General features: G+C 47.9%; 1 protein-coding gene across 2 annotated transcripts; it reads left to right on the forward strand.

The window, feature by feature from the left end:
- Positions 1-283: 283 nt before the first annotated feature.
- On the forward strand, positions 284-13,159 carry C1s (complement C1s). Of its 2 annotated transcripts, none has more exons than XM_057793043.1 (12): positions 284-483; positions 1,265-1,407; positions 1,750-1,957; positions 2,210-2,387; positions 5,288-5,413; positions 6,215-6,414; positions 7,984-8,137; positions 8,972-9,087; positions 9,458-9,536; positions 10,039-10,170; positions 10,791-10,865; positions 11,987-13,159. In XM_057793043.1, the coding sequence occupies exons 2-12, from the start codon at positions 1,385-1,387 to the stop codon at positions 12,781-12,783; spliced, it is 2,088 nt and encodes a 695-aa protein (XP_057649026.1). In that variant the 5' UTR covers positions 284-483; positions 1,265-1,384; the 3' UTR covers positions 12,784-13,159. The 2 variants fall into 2 exon arrangements, with proteins under 2 accessions (XP_057649026.1, XP_057649035.1); XM_057793052.1 differs by having other exon boundaries at positions 1,321-1,407.
- Positions 13,160-18,920: the final 5,761 nt, after the last annotated feature.

Genomic DNA, 18,920 nt, shown 5'->3' on the forward strand with positions numbered 1-18,920 from the left:
CCGTTACTTGTGACTCACAGAAAGGGTTGGACTTTTTGAGTTTAGCTTTCCCCCTTTTTATTAAGCCCTCCCCGCTTTTAAGATAAATCACCTGACTTCGCCGAAAGCTGTGAAACACGCCCTTTGGCTGAAAGAGAGAATTAGGCAATCTCAGAATTCCCCATTCCTCTTGTCTCCAGAGAGCTCTGGATAGCGGGATCTCTCAGCTCCGGGAGACCGATGCAGTTCTTATTCTGAAAGCAGAGGGCGCTCTAAGATCAAGGCTGAGTTACCCTGCCCTGGTGTGGTCTCCCAGCCCCCTCTGTTTTGGAACAGGGAATTTCGGACATGCACACTCCGTTAGGGAATCTTAGGAGCAGACAGAACAGGGAGGTCGGGCGGAGGTTCCTGAAGAGGCTGACTCCTCTGGAGCCGCAGGGTCTTCACAGCATGGCCAGTGGCAGGAGAGGAGACTGAGCCACGTGTTCCCATCAGCTCCCGAAGGTAACAACTTTAAAAGGCAAACCTTGAAGACAGGAAACGGCAGGGAACCGTGTAGCGCAGGGCTGGGAGCAAAGGTGGAGGGCTGGAAGGAACTCGGAACAAGGGTAGGATATAGGCACGGCTTCTCATACGCTGAACCCCGTCCCAACACCGGCTTCATCTTCCCATATAGCAGTGCTTTCAGGGGTAAAGACAATTTCTGAAAGACTTTTCTGGGAACTTGGGAAGACATCTTGCTTTTTAAAAAGGACGAAACAAACCAACTTCAGAAAATTAAAATAAGACATAGCCTCTTGTCAGCTGTCCCTTTCTCCCTGGTGGCCCTGTCACAGCAGGGGCAACACTTTCCTTCTGATTAGCCTTCCCCCAAGGTCCCTAAGGAAGGTCCCTGACCCTATGGAAAGAAGCTTCCACCAGGGGTCATTGGGGCAGCTGCAGAAGCACCTGCAATAAGTATGTCAAAGAGGCTGGCTTCCACAGCAGGGAATGGCAACAGTCCCAGGTGGCTGGCCGTTTAGGATGGACAGACCTGGGTGGAAATACAGAGCATCTGATGCAAGGGGTCAGGAGCTGGTGGAGAGCAACACAAAAGATAGGGAGAAGCTCCTCATCTGTTTGCAGAACTATTGGTAGATGGCTCCTGGATGCTATGGGAGGTGGGGGAGACACAGTGCTGGTCTAGGAAGTCAGTTGAAATCGCACAGGGGAGGGCGTGAGAGAACAGGTCTCCTGTGGTGACGGTTACCGATGAGAACGTTATCTGTCTGGTATTCTTTCAAAGGGGACACTGAGCGCTGGGTGGCCATCACCCCTAAAGCAGGTGCCTATATTTGTCAGGCAAAGACAACCAGGCCGGCTACCCTTTAGCTCCAGGGTCAGAGGTCCAGAGAACCAGAGAGCCATGGGCAAATCACAGGAGACGTGGTAAGTGTCTACAGAAATGTGCACAGACTCCATCCCCACATTCTTCTGCTCTTTCATGTTTTTGAGACAGGGCTCACTTTGTAGCCCAGGCTGGCATGGACCTCACCATCCTTCCTCTGCCCCCAGAGAGTGGGGCTTCCACACAGGACTGCCACATGAGGCTTCCCATCTTCTCAAGACAGAGCTCAGATCTGAAGCCCGAGTTTTAACTTTTTATATATTTATTCCAAGTCTATGCTATGGCACACCGGCTGCCTTTGCCCTTCCCCTTTGGTCTCCTGCGGACAGACGCCAGAGTTCTGCATGAAGCATTGGTACCTGCGTTCCCCACTTCTCTTCCAGGTGCATTGTCTTGTTCTCTGTTTTGGCATCAGTTTCTGCTGAGCCTACCATGCATGGGGAGATCCTGTCCCCTAACTATCCTCAGGCGTACCCCAATGAGATCAAGAAAACGTGGGACATAGAAGTTCCAGAAGGGTTTGGAGTTCGCCTCTACTTCACCCATCTGGACCTGGAGCTGTCAGAGAAGTGTGAATATGACTCAGTGCAGGTAATTCTATGAGCGTACGAGGAAGAGAGCTGGATGGGTAGAGAGGGATGGGGGCACTGTCCTATAGGTTGGGGGCATGGCTCAGTGGTAGAGTACTTGCCAAGCATGAGTTTGATCCACAGCACTGGGGGCGGCGGGTGTGTGTGTGTGAGTGTGTGTGTATGTTTTGGCGTGGAGATTGGGAATAATGGTGAATAATGCGGTTCTAGTCTCTCTGTCCATTTTTACTTCTAAATTTGACTGTTCTCTTAGATAATCTCAGGGGGTGTCGAGGAAGGGAGACTCTGTGGAAAGAGGACCAGCAAGAATGCCAACTCCCCCATTGTGGAAGAGTTTCAAATCCCGAACAATAGAGTCCAGGTGATCTTTAAGTCAGACTTCTCCAACGAAGAACGGTTCACTGGCTTTGCTGCGTATTACGCTGCCGTAGGTAAGACATCACTCTCGGTATGTGACACACTGATCCAACTAATAGACGAGAAGCACGGAAAATTCCACACATGGTATTAGATGAAGATTCCGTTCTGACTTGTTTTGAGTCATGATTTTACTATGTGGCCCAGGCAGGCCACATTTCAAGCTCTCAAGTCTCCCCTTCAGTGTGCAGGTATGTGCCATCATGCCCTGGGCTGTTTATATCTTTAACAATCGTGGACTTGCCCTGGGTCTGTCCATGAATTGCCTTGGTGAAATTCAAGCACTTTATCACATGTTAGCGGTAGTAATGGGAATGGCAGATAGCTGGCAGTAATCGGGTGAGAACCACGGCGAAGTTCGTACTGTATCAGAAGGCTTACTTACACCAACAGAATCTTCAGCTCAACTCGACAAGGTAGGCACCATTATTTTCACATAACGATAAGGATCTGGGCTTGTTGGCGCAGGTCTGTAATTACGTACACTTGGGAGGCTGAGATACATGACTGTGAATGCAATGTTAGCATGGGCAGCCTAGTAAGATCCTGTCCTCCAAATCAATCCTCCAAGTTAAAAGAGAGCTGGTGAGATGGTTGCCGTGTAAGCCCAGGTTTGAGCCCCAGTTCCATGCAAAGTAGAAGGAGTAAATGACTCCATAAGCTTGTCCTCTGACCTTCATGGGAGTTCTGTGACATGCCTCCATCATGCACACACGCATGCACATACATGTGCAATATAATAAGTCATAAATGCAAATTTAAGCCTGGTGTGGTGGCAAATGCCTTTAATCCCAACATTCAGGAGCAGAGGCAGGCAGATCTCTGTGAGTTCGAGGCCAACCTGGTCTACAGAGTGAATTCCAGGACAGCCAGGGCTATCTGTAGAGAGAGACCCTGTTTCCCATTTTTTTTTCTTTAAAGAAAAACGAAAAAGAGGGCTGGAAATTCTGGCATGGCAGCACACACCTGTAATTCCAATACTAAGGAGGTAGAAGAGGTAGAGGCAGGAGGATCAGGAACTCAGTGGCAGCTTGGGCTACAAATGATCATATATTTTAAAAAATATCAGAAAAAAGGGCTGGGGCTATAGCTCAGTGATATAGCTTCCTTAGCCTCTGTAAGGCTCTTGGAGAAACCTCAGGACTGGAGAAAAAGTAGAAACTGAGAATGTTAATAACCTGCCAAGAACTGTGTAAGAAAGACTAGGGAGCACTCTGATGCGCTCAAGTCTTCAGATCCTAGGTCCTTCTGCATCTATCTCCAGGTTAAAATGAAGTTAGAACAGATTTTACTGTTCTATGCTTCCTATGCGGTGGCAAAGGCACTAACACCTCTTCCCAGAGGACACCACCATCATGACACCACCATCATGACGTCTGTACTTACTTCAGTGTTGTCTCTGGCATGGATTTTTTTTTTTCCAGACAAGAGTTTTTCTTGTAGCCCAGGCTGGCCTTGAATTCCTGATTCTCTTGCTTCAGTCTCTGGGTTCTGGAGTCACAGCATGTGCCAACTGGGCAGGGTGTTGCATATTTTGTAGGCAAGAGAAGTCAGGGTTTCTCACAGAGCGAGCGTCTTCACAGAAGTATAATGGCATGACATAGCTCTGAACTGCACTTCAGAAAGGTAATCTAGAGTGAGACTGTCCTCATAGTGTTTACAGCTGTTAAAACATGGGGCTGGCCAGATGGCTCAGGAGTTGAGGGCATTTGCTGTTTTTGTAGGGGGCCAGGGTTCAGTTCCCAGTACCCACATGGCTACTGAAAACTGTTGCTAACTCCGATTCCAGAGCGTCTAACACTCTCCTCTGACCTCAAAGGGCACCAGGCATGCATGTAGTGTAAAATACCACACGCAATAAATAAATAAATAAATACTTAAAAGTTAAAATGTTTTAAATTTTTTATTATTTTTAAATATTTAATTTTTAAATTTAATGTGTGTAGGTGTTTTCTTGCTTGGATGCACACTGCATGCAGTGTCTCAACAGTTCAGCAGAAGGTGTTGGACTCCTTGGACTGGGGTTACAGACAGTTGTGAGCTGCCTTCTGGGTGCTGGGAATTGAACCCAGGTCCTCTGGAAGAGCAGCCACTGCTCTTAACACTGAGCCACATCTCTGCCCCCTCCCAACTCCTTCTCATTAACATGTGCTAGCTATTCATCATAATTAGCTTCATTCTGGTATTTTCATACTCGTTTGTCAAAGCTTGTCCGCTTTCCCCTCTCTCATCCCTTCTACTGATTCCTTTCTCCCATCTTCTGCTTGTGTGTCTTTTTTATGTCTAGGTGAGTTTCATTAGGGCTGCACAAGAGCTTGTCGTGGGGTTACTTATGGGAGCGTGGGCACTTGACCCGTGGCTACACCACTGAAGAAAATGCCTCTTTCCTCCAGCGATGAATTAGTTGCCTACCCATCCTCAGGGAGGGTGGGGCCTTACGAGTCCCTCCCCACTCTGTGACAGGATATTGACAGCACAGTCTTGTGCAGGTCATAACAGCTGCAGTGAGTCTGAGAGGCTGAAGACACTGTCCCAGCACTTCCATCCCTTCCTCTGGCCCTTGCCTTCTTTCTGCCCCTCTTCCGTGATGCTTTCTGAGCATTAGAGTCTTCCTCCTTTCCTCCCATCCTCCCTTTCTTCCTCCCTCCCTCCTTCCTTTCCTTCTTTCCCTCCTCTCTCTTTTTCTTTGGGAAATGGTTTTACACTGTCGCCCAGGCTGGCCTGGAGGTCACAGTCCTCTGCTTCAGCCATCCGAATACCGGTGTTACAAGCATGAGCCACCATGCCTGGGAGTTTGAGAGCATTTAAGCAGTACAACTTTTCTGTTTTTTCTCATCCTTACAGAGCTGGGCTTAACAACATTCTTCCTTTTAGATCTTGGTCCTTGACCTTGAATTTTCTCTTCTCTTTGCAGATGTCAATGAATGCACAGATTTTACAGATGTCCCTTGCAGCCACTTCTGCAATAACTTCATTGGTGGCTACTTCTGCTCTTGTCCCCCAGAATACTTCCTCTATGAAGACAAGCGGAATTGCGGGGGTGAGCCTGGCATCAAGAGGTCTTCATGTTCCCTAGGATTTAGAGTGGGTTGAGGGCTTAGTCCGTCCTTCCACTTTGATTAGGCTTTCCCTTCCAATGGCACCTGTTTTTAGCTGTCCATAAACCGAGTGGGAGCCTCAGAGGTGGAGGTGAGGGGAGAAGATGAGGTGTCTTAGCTTTCCACTGCTGCGGAAGGCGAGATAAACAGAGGGATAGGATGTTTATTTTGGTGCACGGTTCTAGCAGTTTCAATCCCTGGTCAGTTGGATCCGTTGTTTTGGTGTCCGTGGTGTGGCAGAGCACCACGTAAGGGAGACAGACAGCTGGTAGTGTAAAGTGACTCACCTCAGGGCAGCTGGGGAGGGGAGAAGAAGGGCAGGGGTACCAGTGCCCCTTCCAAGGGCCAGAACCCAGTGACCTAACTTCCCTACCTCCTGAAGATCCCATCATCTCCTAGTAGTGTCACGGGCCGGTGACCGAGCCCTTAGCATGTGCCACTCTGAGAGATATTTAAAGTCCAAACCCCAGCACAAGGCCTCAAGGTAAAGTTAGCTAAATGGAACAGAGATAGATGACTGTAAAGAGACTGTTGGCGACTCTAGAAAGTTCTGTCACAAGCCAAGTGACACTGCACAGGCATTGGCTAGCTCTCCTCATAAGCCCTGTGGGTCATTGCTGCTCATGGAGGCTTCACTGGGGACTCTGGGGACTTAGGACAAGAAGACTAGAAGAGGGTGGGACTTCTTGTTTGTCCCTATATTTGATTGGTCCTTTCTCCTTTTTTATTTTTTTCTTCTGTAGTCAATTGTAGTGGGAATGTATTCACTGCCCTGATTGGAGAGATCACAAGTCCCAATTATCCCAATTCATACCCGGAGAACTCAAGGTGTGACTACCAGATTCGGTTGGAGAAAGGGTTCCGAGTGGTGGTGACCATCCGGAGAGAAGATTTTGATGTGGAGCCAGCTGACTCAGAGGGGAACTGCCAGGACAGTTTAGTTGTGCGTAGTAGATGATGAATTTGGCTCCCACCCCAACTCATTAGATTGCCAAGACTTCTCATGCAGCCTCCTCCTCTGCGGTTCTGGCCTTCACCTGCAGGCAAACACCCTACCACAGGCCTTCGTTCCCCTCTTCCTCTCCCTCTCAGTTAATCCTTACCCTGCTTCTCCCTTAAGGCAAGTTTGTTTTTGTTTTTGTTTTTTTGAGACAAGGTTTCTCTGTGTAGCCCCAGCTTTCTTGGAACTCACCCTGTAGACCAGGCTGGCTTTGAGCTCAGAGATCCACCTGCCTCTGTTTCCTGAGTGCTGGGATCAAAGGTCTGTGCCACCAGCTCCCAGTTTAAGGCAGAGTTTTATGTGGCCCAGGCTTGCCTCAAAATTCTCAAAAACTCCTCCCACCCCAGCCTCTTGAGTGCTAGGATTATAGATGTTAGCCAGCACATCTAGTGAGAGACTCTCCTGAATGCTCAGATTACAGATATTAGCCAGCACACCTAGTCAGAGATTCTCTTGAGTGCCAGGATTACAGATGTTAGCCAGAACATCTAGTGAGAGATTCTCGTGAGTGCTCGGATTACAGATGTTAGTCAGCACACCTAGTGAGAGATTCTTGTGAGTGCCAGGATTACAGATGTTAGTCAGCACACCAATGAGAGGTTCCCGTGAGTGCCAGGATTACAGATGTTAGCCAGCACACCAATGAGAGGTTCCCGTGAGTGCCAGGATTACAGATGTTAGCCAGCACACCAATGAGAGGTTCCCGTGAGTGCCAGGATTACAGATGTTAGCCAGCACACCTAGTCAGAGATTCTCTTGAGTGCCAGGATTACAGATGTTAGCCAGAACATCTAGTGAGAGATTCTCGTGAGTGCTCGGATTACAGATGTTAGTCAGCACACCTAGTGAGAGATTCTTGTGAGTGCCAGGATTACAGATGTTAGTCAGCACACCAATGAGAGGTTCCCGTGAGTGCCAGGATTACAGATGTTAGCCAGCACACCAATGAGAGGTTCCCGTGAGTGCCAGGATTACAGATGTTAGCCAGCACACCAATGAGAGGTTCCCGTGAGTGCCAGGATTACAGATGTTAGCCAGCACACCTAGTGAGAGATTCTTGTGAGTGCCAGGATTACAGATGTTAGCCAGCACACCTAGTGAGAGATTTCTTCTTCTTTTCATTTCTTTCTCCCTCTCTCCCTCTTATTCCTTCCTGAACTGGGGACTGCACCTTTGACCTCACACATGCTAGACAACTGCTCTACTTTTGAGTTCCATTTGCAGCCCTTTCTATATTCTCTCTAGTCTTTATTTTGGCACATATTCTCATTAAACTGACCAATTTGGCCTTAATTTATAACTCTCCTGTCTTTTCCAACTAGCTGTGATCACAGGCCTGCGCCATCAGGTCCAGCTTTTGGAATTTAAATAATCTTTCCTCTTGCGAATCTTTTTGTTCATTTGCTTATTTCTGATTTTATCCTGTGCCAATCATTTCATTTTCACACCCCCATTCAATTTCTTCCTTTAGATTTTTCTCTCTTCTGATTTTATTACATTGTTTCCTTTCAGTTCGCTGCAAAGAATCAACAGTTTGGTCCTTACTGTGGCAATGGATTCCCTGGGCCACTAACTATTGAAACCCAGAGCAATACTCTTGATATTGTCTTTCAAACTGACCTAACAGGGCAAAGGAAGGGCTGGAAACTTCGTTACCATGGAGACCGTGAGTAGCTAAAAGGGCCTTTTTGATTGGTGATACTAAATTCTTTGGACGTGTAGAATCAAAACAAATTGATTGTTGTCTGATTAATAACCTTTAAGCGAGTCTTGAAAACACAGACAACGGGGAGTGGGGTAGCTAATTAGTGACATCATATTCGTTTACACCTCTGCCATATTGGAACAGTAGACATTAGAATTGAGGACAGCGGAAGATTTTAGAAAGTATGAAAATGGGACGGGAGATGGGAGACAGGGGAGAGCATTTGCAGGGCAGGTATGAGCTCTGAGTTTGCATCCTTGTACCACAGAAAAATCTAGGCAAAACCATGTGTGTTTGTAACCGCTGTGTTTGGGAGTGGATGGGCAGAGAGAGAGGAATCACTGGGTTTTGGTGGCCAGCTAGCCTAGGCAGAAATGGCAAGCTCCAGCTACAGTGAGATTCTCCCAATCACAAGAGGGTAAGGCAGAGAGTGATTGATAGAGCAGGCATCCAGTGTCCTCCTGGCCTCTGCATTGGTACGCCAGCCCCTCTGAAGAGTGGGACTGTTTGAGAACAGTATTACACAGCTATAATTACAGCACTGGAGGAGGAGAGGCAGGGGGATTACTACAAGTCTGAGACCAGCCTGGCTACATAGCAAGTTCCGGTCTAGCCTAGGGTATACAGAGAGAGAGGGAGAGAGAGAGAGAGAGAGAGAGAGAGAGAGAGAGAGAGAGAGAGAGAGAGAAAGAGAGGGAGAGAGACCCCCGACCCTGTCTCAGAAAAGTGAGAATTATGTAGCATGGCACACAGTTTCCGACCATTTAGTAAAATCTCATTTCTGTCCTCCTCAAGCAATCCCTTGTCCCAGAGAAATCACCGCCGATTCTATTTGGGAGCCTGAAAAGGCAAAATACGTGTTTAAAGATGTGGTGAAGATATCCTGCATGGAGGGGTTTGAGGTTGTGGAGGTAAAGTACCATTGAGGCTTCTCTCTGGTCTCTGGCTCCAGATCAGACATCTGGGTGCCGGAGGCTGTCACTGCCAGATCAACCATAGAAGGAACGGCTGAAGATTGTTCGTCCTTCCGGTGAGGTCTGGAGCTCCGGGGCCATCTTGCCCTCTCCACCCTCAATCTTCCTCAGGAAGGGAGCTGAAATGCTGGGGCAGGGCTCTCTTCCAGCCCCAGCTCCTGGGTGCTCAGAGTTATTCTTCTAAAGATGCCCCAAGCCTCTTTTGATGAGGACTTTTCATTGATCGAAGGCCTGAGATCAATTGAGTTATTGGATTTGATTTTCCATATGCTTTTCTAAATTGATGTTGACATCTGTTTTTCTCCAGGGAAACGTTGGCTCAACGTTCTTCTATTCTACTTGTCAAAGCAATGGGCAGTGGAGCAATTCCAGACTACAATGCCAGCGTAGGTGTTCCTTCAAAGTGGAGCTCCTCTTGCCCTTCCCAAAGGGAACGGGATAATCGGCCCATCACAATTCAAGTGCATGGTTTCCTTTTAGGCTTGTGAGAGAATGGCATGTGGGTTTTTTTTTTAAGCCTATAATGGAGGATTGTCTAGCTCTTGTCTAGTCCTACGCCACTTAGACTAACGTGTTTCTTCTAAAGAAAGGGGCAATGGAGTATGGAGTCGAGAAGTCTAAGGGAGTATATTCTGGGCTCTCGTAGGTGCCTCTGCCGATCAGAGAACTAGGTTCCTCCTGGCTTCTTTCAAGGGCCGTCTGGATTGACAGGTCTCAGTGGGCTGGAGAATTGGGTTAGAGAAGATGCCACAAAAGAGCTGGTGTTGGAAGATTCACCATGGGTGTGGTTATGGATGTGGCTGAGGAAGAGTGAGGAGCGAATGGGGCCCCTAACTCTTCCTGGGAGAAAATGACTGTCCTGACTGTCCATTTCCCTGCTTCTTGTAGCTGTGGACTGTGGTCTTCCAGAACCCATTGAGAATGGTAAAGTTGACGATACAGAAGATACTCTATTTGGTTCTGTCATTCACTACTCATGCGAGGAGCCTCATTATTACATGGAACACAGTGAACATGGCGGTAAGTTTCTTCTACCGGAAGAAGAGAGAGAGGAGAAACGTGAACGAGGTGGAGGGGTGATTGCCATGTCTCTCTGGTTGGAGAGAGTTTATAGAGAAGTGAGAAAGAGTAGACACTGTCATCCTTTTGGCTTAGTCTAAGGACACAGTTGGCTTGTGGGATAGGGTATGTTTTCAGGGATCATTGAAGGGGGGTCATAGAGGTCAGTGGCTTCATGTCACAGCTGCAGCAGAAATTCCTTTGCAGCATCCACTTCACGTGGTTATCTGACTTTGGACCAGTTCTTTCATGTAGAATTTGCAGGGCAGACACGGTGATGGAGGTGTGTAATCCTAACACTTGTAAGGTAGCAGTTGTTCAAGGCGAGCCTGGGCTATCCCCTTCCCGCTCCCCACCTCTGCTTCCATTCATTGTTTTTGAAATGGAGTTTCACATAGCCCAGGCTGGCCTGGACCTTCCTGCTTCCACCTCCTAAGTGCCAGTGCCATCACTCCTGGGCGAAGGTTCTTTTCGAGCTGATTGGATATGGTTCTCCTTTCAATGTCCAGAGAATCTTTGTATAAATGGAGGATGCAGGAGAGATGTGCCGAGTGTGACCTGTGTTCCTTGTGTTATTCCAGGGGAGTATCGCTGTGCTGCTAACGGGAGCTGGGTGAATGATGAGCTGGGTATAGAGCTGCCCAAATGTGTTCCAGGTAATCGGGCTGCGGTGTGGGTAGAGGCCATAGATGTCCATGAGGGGAGCGGGTATCACGTGGAAATAGCTAACCTCTCAGGAAAGGACTTGATCCTGGCACCTCAGAGTGGAGTATGGTAGTAACTCTGGGTTCTGGAGTTCCTTCATCTGTATCAACTCAGGCTGACTTGAAGGGAAATGAGAAAGTCTTCCAGCATCAACAGTTGGTATCATATTAGGCATTAGGGAACTACAGATCAAACCACACTAGCAGAGCGGGGTGCTGGGGTGTGCAGCCGGAATCCTAGCACTCTGGATGCTGAGATAGGATGGTGAGATCAGTCTAGGCTACATAGTGAGACCCCTCCCTCCACACCCTCTAGATAAGAGCTTCATCTGAGCACGTTGTGGGGGTAGAAAGCCTGCTTCCAGTCTGGGTGGGGTTAAAGTTTCCCAGCATGACCTTCTAGTTGGGTCTCTGGCCTCGTGTGCCAAGCCTGGGCGTGAAGTGTGCCTCAGAGAGGCTGTGAGTCAAACTGTGGAGAGTGGGAAGTGCTAGCTCGTTTGGTTCAGTTGTTCACGTAAGCCTCCTGTTGAGCCAATCTCGACCATAAGCCTGCTGTTCAGGGGAGGTTAGGTGTCTTACTTAGGGTGTCTCTGGCTGTGAAGAGACACCATGACCACAGCAACTCTTATAAAGGAAAAACATTTAATTGGGGCTGGCTTACAGTTCAGAGGTCTAGCCCATTGTCACCATGGTGGGCCATGGTGGCATGCTGGCAAAGTGCTGGAGAAGAAGCTGAGAGTTCTACATCCTGATCCACACCAACGGGAAGAATTTGCACATAGGAGACCTCAAAGCCTGTCCCCACAGTGACACACTTCCTCCAACAAGGCCATGCCTACTTCAACAAGGCTAGACCTCCTAACAGTGCCACTCCCTATAAGCTTCTGGGGGCCAATGACATTCAAAGTACCATTCTAGGATAAGTCAAATGTGGAGGTAGTTGAGCAACTGACATCGACGAAGACATGCTGGAGAACTCGGCCACCCACTGGGAACAGTAATTGGGTGGCTGAGTTTTCCAGAGGCCAGCCTCACCTCCTGCACCTCCCTGTCTTGTTCTTATTCCCATCCAGTCTGTGGAGTACCCACTAAGCCCTTTAAAACATATCAGAGGATCTTCGGAGGATCCCCCGCGGAGATTGAGAATTTTCCCTGGCAAGTCTTCTTTGAGTACCCACGGGCTGGCGGGGCTCTCATTGATGAGTACTGGGTGCTGACGGCGGCCCATGTCGTGGAGGGAAATCCCGACCCGTCCATGTACGTGGGGTCCACGTCTGTGAGAATGGAACATCTGAACAATGTCCAGAAGCTCACCTCCGAACGTGTGTTTATTCATCCGGACTGGAAACTGGGGGATGACCTAAGCACACGGACAAATTTTGACAATGACATCGCATTGGTGCGACTGAAAGACCCCGTGAAAATGGGGCCCACCGTCTCTCCCATCTGCCTGCCAGGCACCTCCCCAGAGTATGATCTCTCCGAGGGTGACCTGGGGCTGATTTCAGGGTGGGGCCGAACAGAGAGGAGAAATATTGTTCTCAACCTCAAAGGGGCAAAGTTACCTGTCACCTCTTTAGAGAAGTGCCAGCAGGTGAAAGAGGAGAACCCCAGAGTGAGGGCAGAGGACTATGTCTTCACCAGCAACATGATCTGTGCTGGAGAGAAGGGTGTTGATAGCTGTCAGGGGGACAGCGGCGGGGCTTTTGCATTGCGGGTCCCCAATGTACAGGATCCCAAATTCTATGTGGCAGGCTTGGTGTCCTGGGGGAAGAAGTGTGGGACCTATGGGATCTACACGAAGGTAAAGAACTACATGGGCTGGATACTGGAAACTATGCAGGAGAATAGTGTCCCTGGTCAAGACTAACCCGCGGGCACCGCCAGCCCCTCTAAGGCACCGCAAGCTCATTGCTCTCAGATCCGCGCGACAGTACCATTCTCTCAGAACAATGGAGAGAAGATGCCGGAGTCTGATTAGCACTGGACTTGATTGTCCAGATTGTTCAGTGCTAATCATACTCCTGCGTCATCCTCCCGGGTGGAGGGAGGGTCTGGTCACAGGCTGCTGATTCACTTGTGAGTTCCCGTCTGCTACCGGTAACAGCATGGCAGAGGCCCTTCTGTCTTGCGCCTTTCCACAAGGATAGCTTAAATTTTCTTCCCTTTCTTTTACCTGCTTGAGATTACATTTATAGCCCTTGGCGCCCTTTATTTACTTACAATAAAGCATGTTTCTAATCTGGTTCTGGCTGACTTCAGGGCCGCAGGAGGAGAGGGAAATGGCAGGGCATCCTGTCATGGAACTCAGGTATCAAGGACTCATCTTTGGCCATCATGCAGACAGGGAATTCAGCTTTTCTTCTTTCCAGCTGAGATTTACTGAATACCGTGAAGCTAGAATTGACTTTTTAGTTTTCCTTTGTGAGTTGTCCCAATATGTCTCCCAGAAATTAATTTTCTTATAATATTCCCTTTTATCATGCAATGTATGACAGAAAAAAAAAAAAGAAAGACATCGAACATTCTTGTTCTGCTGTTTTTGGTAGTTTTGGTCAATTTGTCAGTTAGGTGGCAAATTGGACTGAACTCTATGACAAAATGTGACAGCTAAAAGTTCAGAGAGAGCTTCTCTGACTCTCTCTAGGGAAGAAAGCTGGAAACAAAACGAAATCTCCACCCCAAGGATGTCATGATGATAAAGGACCGTTGAATAAAGGTTTTGTGTGAGATCTCGGGATGTAGTATATACCAGCTTAGAACTCACTATATGTGACTGGAACTTATTGTTCCCTTGCCTCAGTCTCCCCAAGTGCCAGGATTACAGGTCTGTGCCAGAACACTGAGTGTGTATTGCTTACCTGCTGTGCTGAGCATTGCATCCCAAGGGCTCACAGTCTAGGCACGCACCCTGCCGCTGGGGTATGAGATACACTCCAGCTCTGAAACACAGAATTAAAAAAAAAAATAGGGCAGCAGTTCTCAATCCATGGGTCATGACAATAGGAAAAACACATTTCTGGTGGACTTAGGAAGCTCCAATCATACATGTATTTTCATTTCATTACACTCATAACTGTAATCTTGTGACTGAGTGGTGTCTCGGTTCCTAAGACCATCCGATGATCTCAACCCACAGGTTGGGAGCTGCTGTGATAGGAGGGTCTTCTATAGCCCAGGCTGGCCTCAAACGAGCTATGTAACAAAGGATGACCTTGAACTTCCGATCCTCCTGCCTCCACTTTCTGGGATTACCAATGTGCATTACCAGGCCTGGTTTATGCTGTGCTGAGGTTTGAACTCAAGGCTTCATGAATGTTAGGTCAACACTCTGCCAACTGAGCTATACCCCCAGCAAAAATACAGCACTTTAAAAGCTGAAAACAGGGGTTCTGTCCTGTTTCATGAGGGTTAAGGATTGAGAGTCCAGGACTGGAGAGTACACATTTGACAAAATCTGAGTTCCAGCCCCAGATCTGTGGAAGGCAAGAACTGACTTCTCAACATTGTACTCTGACCTCCACATGCAGTGTGCATGGGTAACCAACTTCACACACACACACACACACACACACACACACACACACACACTTATATATTTATATTCACACACACAATAATAAGTGAGGAAAGGGAGCTAGGTATGATGGTGTGTGCCTTATGTCTCTGCACTTGGGGAGGCAGAGACAGGTGTGTCTCTGGAAATTTGTGGCTAGCCTGGTCCACACAGCAAATTCCAGGCCAACCAGAACTACGTAGTGAGACCCTGTCTCAAAACAAAATAGAAACAACAATAATTGAAAAAAATTTAGAAGAAGGGCCTGTGAGATGGCAAGGTGGGTAAAGGCACTTGCCATGCCTGGCAACCTGAGTTTGATCCCTAAGACCCACGTGATGGAAAGAGAAGACCAGTTCCCACAAGTTGTCCTCTGAGAGCCCTGATGTGTACACACAAGAACTCAGCTACACACACACGCATGAACACACGCATGTACACAGGCACGCATGCAGGCATGCTTGCAAGCAATTAAAATAATAATATGAACAGAGGTTTACCTCAGCAATATTATGCTGGCTTAGCATGCACAGGGCTCTGGGTTCAATCCCCAGCCCCACAGAAACAGGAAATAAAAATCAAACAAGATTAATCTGGGGGTGGGGTAGGGCCTTGGCCTTTCTGCTGTGAGAGGTGGCTTTCAGACCAGCTTGCCAGAGTGAGCAGGAGTGTGCTTAGAGTTTATCAAGAAAGGACTCTGATCTTGCAGAAAGAAAAATAGTTAAGTTCAAAAGTTCACTTAGCCTGAAGAGTAAACACATCACCCGCTAACCAGAGCACAAAGCAGCCTGCTGGGCCTCAAGGCCTCTTAACCCCAGCTACTCTGGGAGCTGAAGTAGGATTTTGAGCACAGGCAGGCTTGCAGGCTTGCAGTGAGTTCAAAGCCAGCTGTGCTGAAGAGTTAGACTAATGTGTCGTGTGTGTGTGTGTGTGTGTGTGCGTGTGTGTGTCTCATGCCTTTAATTCTAGCTCTTGGGAGGCAGAGGCAGTCAGATCTCCGTGAGATCAAGGCCAACCTGGTCTACAAAGTAAGTTCCAGGACAGCCAGAGAAACCCTGTCTTGAGAAGCTAAAGGAAAAAAAAAGTTACACGCTGTCTCACACAGTAAACCAGATCACAACAAACAAACAACAAATCACCGAGAAACAGGGCTGGAGAGATGGCTCTGAGGTTAAGAGCCCTGGCTGCTCTTCCAAGGATCAGGGTTCAATTCCCAGCACCCACATGGTGGCTCACAACTGTCTGTAATTCCTGTTCCAGGGATCTGATGACGTCTTCTGTATTCCTCCAGCATCAGGCACACACATGATACACAGATAGACATGCAGACACAACATGTATACATATAAAATAAATAAAACTGAAATAAAAACTCCATAAATGTGTGTGACAGCGCACAGGCCACTTCTTTCTTTTTGATATTTGAGAAAAGAACAAAAAATGAACTATAACTGATACTATTTTGAGAAGTCTAAACTTCCTCCATTTCACAAGCAGGGTCTAAGTCTCAGTTTCTTAAATAAAGGGCTGCTAACCAAAACACCCTGACAACAGGGATGAGGGAGAGAGAAGGAACAAGGCCTGAGTCAGCCCTACAACATCTCAAGGACAGTCCTGCAACCTCCTTGGAACTTACCCAAGTATGTCCAAAGATAAAACCTCAGCCAATTATGAGTATACTAATGCAACTGCTGCTTGCTGAACCAATTGTGCTTGAGATGACCTACCATCCCCAAAATTCCCCTGGCGGTGTTTAAAAGGAGCCTGCGTGCTCCTCCCTGGGTCGTTGCCATTTTGTACAGGTGTTCGACCCCGCACGCATGCTGGAAGTTTCTGTAGAATAAAGGTTCTTCGTCTTTGCATCTGCTTGAGTCTGGGGTCTTCCTTCAGCATTTCCTCAGCTCCTTAAATTTTTTATTCTTATTTTTTTTTGAGACAGGGTCTCATGTAGTCCAGGATGGCCTCTGACTTCCTATATAGCCGAGGACATTGGGATTCTGGCCCTCTTACCTCAGCCTCCCAGGTGATGGGTTTAGAGGTGTGTGTCACCACATCTGACAAGTTCACAGGAAAAGTTGACGCTCTTCCAGTGACGAACTCCAGCGTGGGCTTCTAACCCTTGCTCCTGGGCTGAGGTGCCTGTGAGAGAATTCCCTCCTTGCTGGCAGGGGTGGTAGCGTGGACTTATCGCCCCAGCCACTCGGGAGGCTGGGGTAGAAGGATCCCAAGTTCAAGGCCAACCTGGGCTACAGCCTAGGTTCAAGTCCAGCGCGGGCAACTAAGTGAGATCATATCAAAATAAAAGCCAAGTAAAAGGCTTTCAGGAAGAGGGCAGACACATGGTCACACGGTCTGAATACCTGAGTTCAATCCCTAGGATATAAAAGATCAATTACTGCTGTAAACCATTCTCTGGTTTTGTAGCAGTTTGACTGCAATTGGCTTCCATAATCTCATATGGAGAGGCAAGATTTTTTGGAGTATGTGTTGGGGACTGTGGACCCCCAGACCCTGAATTTCCTGTGTCTCCCCTGCCTACCAGAGTAAACAACTCTGTTTTCCCATACTTGCAGCTTTTCTGAGCAAACAACTTGTTTTGCAGCTGCTCTGAGCACAAGACTCCCAGGAGTTCCTGATGGCAGGGGAGTGGTTTCTGGTGGGCTTGTAGCTGAGAGTTAGGGTGTGGAAGGAGACCCTACATAAGCTGCCCTGGAACAAAATAAAGGGGGCATTCTTGGTGTTACCTGTGTCTCTGTGTGTCTGTGTGTGCTTCAATCTCCAGCCCCTTGCCCGACTCGCGACTTGGTGTTACCCGTGTCTCTGTGTGTCTGTGTGTGCTTCAATCTCCAGCCCCTTGCCCGACTCGCGAACCGTACCGTAGTGCATAGAGCAGGAGCTACAAGTGTGGTCTTGTTGGAGGAAGTGTGTCACTGAAGGGGTGGACTTTGAGGTTTCCTTCTGTGGAATACTCCTTCTGTGCACTGGGAAAATGTGTTGCTTTTATTACTAATAAAAAGCTGATTGGTCAATAGCTAGGCAGGATATTTGGGGCAGAGGGGATGCTGGGAAGAAGGGCAGGGTCTGAGGATCTGCAGGATAGACTCAGAAGAAGCAACATGAGGAGCTCATAGATGAAGTGAATGAGCCTTGGAGCAACACATAGATGAATAAAAGTGGGTTAATTTAAGTTGTAAGAGCTGTAATGGAGACAAGCCTAAGTTATCCGTTGAAGATTTCCAATTAATAATAAGTCGCTGGGTGGTTATTTGGGGAATCGGCTGGCAGGACACAAAAATTCCACCTACAAATGGCATTCTAGCATGGGGCATGGCCACACACATCCATATAAAATCTAAAAAAGCTTAAGAAAAGGTTCCAAACACACAAAAATGGGACCAAATGCAGCTTCCTAGTCTCATGTCCCTCAAGCTCAGCTGTCGCCTGTGGGCTTGAGATGCCAGAATAAGTGAGTGCCTCCAGAGTGAGTGAGTGCCTCCAGAGTGAGTGAGCGCCTCCAGAGTAAATGAGTGCCTCCAGAGTGAGTGAGTGCTCTGGAGTGAGTGAGTCCCTCCAGAGTGAGTGAGTGCCTCCAGAGTGAATGAGAGCTTCCAGAGTGAGTGCCTCCAGAGTGAGTGAGTGCCTCCAGAGTGAATGAGCGCTTCCAGAGTGAGTGCCTCCAGAGTGAGTGAGTGCCTCCAGAGTGAGTGAGCACCTCCAGAGTAAGTGAGTGCTCCAGAGTGAGTGAGTCCTTCCAGAGTGAGTGAGTGCTCCAGAGTGAGTGAGTGCTCCAGAGTGAGTGAGTGCCTCCAGAGTGAGTGAGTTCCTTCAGAGTGAGTGAGTGCCTCCAGAGTGAGTGAGTGCTCCAGAGTGAGCGAGTCCTTCCAGAGTGAGTGAGTCCCTCCAGAGTGAGTGAGTGCCTCCAGAGTAAGTTCCTCCAGAGTGAGTGAGTGCCTCCAGAGTGAGTGAGTGAGTGCCTCCAGAGTGAGTGAGTGAGTGCCTCCAGAATGAGTGAGTGCCTTCAGAGTGAATGCCTTCAGAGTGAGTGAGTGTCTCCAGAGTGAGTTCCTCCAGAGTGAGTGAGTGCCTCCAGAGTGAGTTCCTCCAGAGAGAAAAGAAAAATGGTATAGACAGTCACAGAAAAAATAGTTTAAAAATAATAAAGTCCTTAAAATAGGATTAAAGTAACAAAAATATAATAAGCCACATAAAGATGGGAAATACACAGAGAGTCTGGATCCTGTATGTTATTTTGTTTGTTGCCTTTGAATTTTCTGATTGCTAATGAAGGAATGACAGTTGCTAAGACACATCGGGTTATGTAAACATATGGATTAAACCAACCTATATAATTTTAAAATGTCTTGACTTCTAAATGGAAGTCAAAGATATTTTACTTTGGGGAAGAGGTTATGTTTTTGTCCTCATAGAAAATGAAAGGCTGTGGATTTGTT

This window comes from Chionomys nivalis, chromosome 1 (assembly GCF_950005125.1).
Source record: "Chionomys nivalis chromosome 1, mChiNiv1.1, whole genome shotgun sequence".
Classification (NCBI taxonomy): domain Eukaryota; kingdom Metazoa; phylum Chordata; class Mammalia; order Rodentia; family Cricetidae; genus Chionomys; species Chionomys nivalis.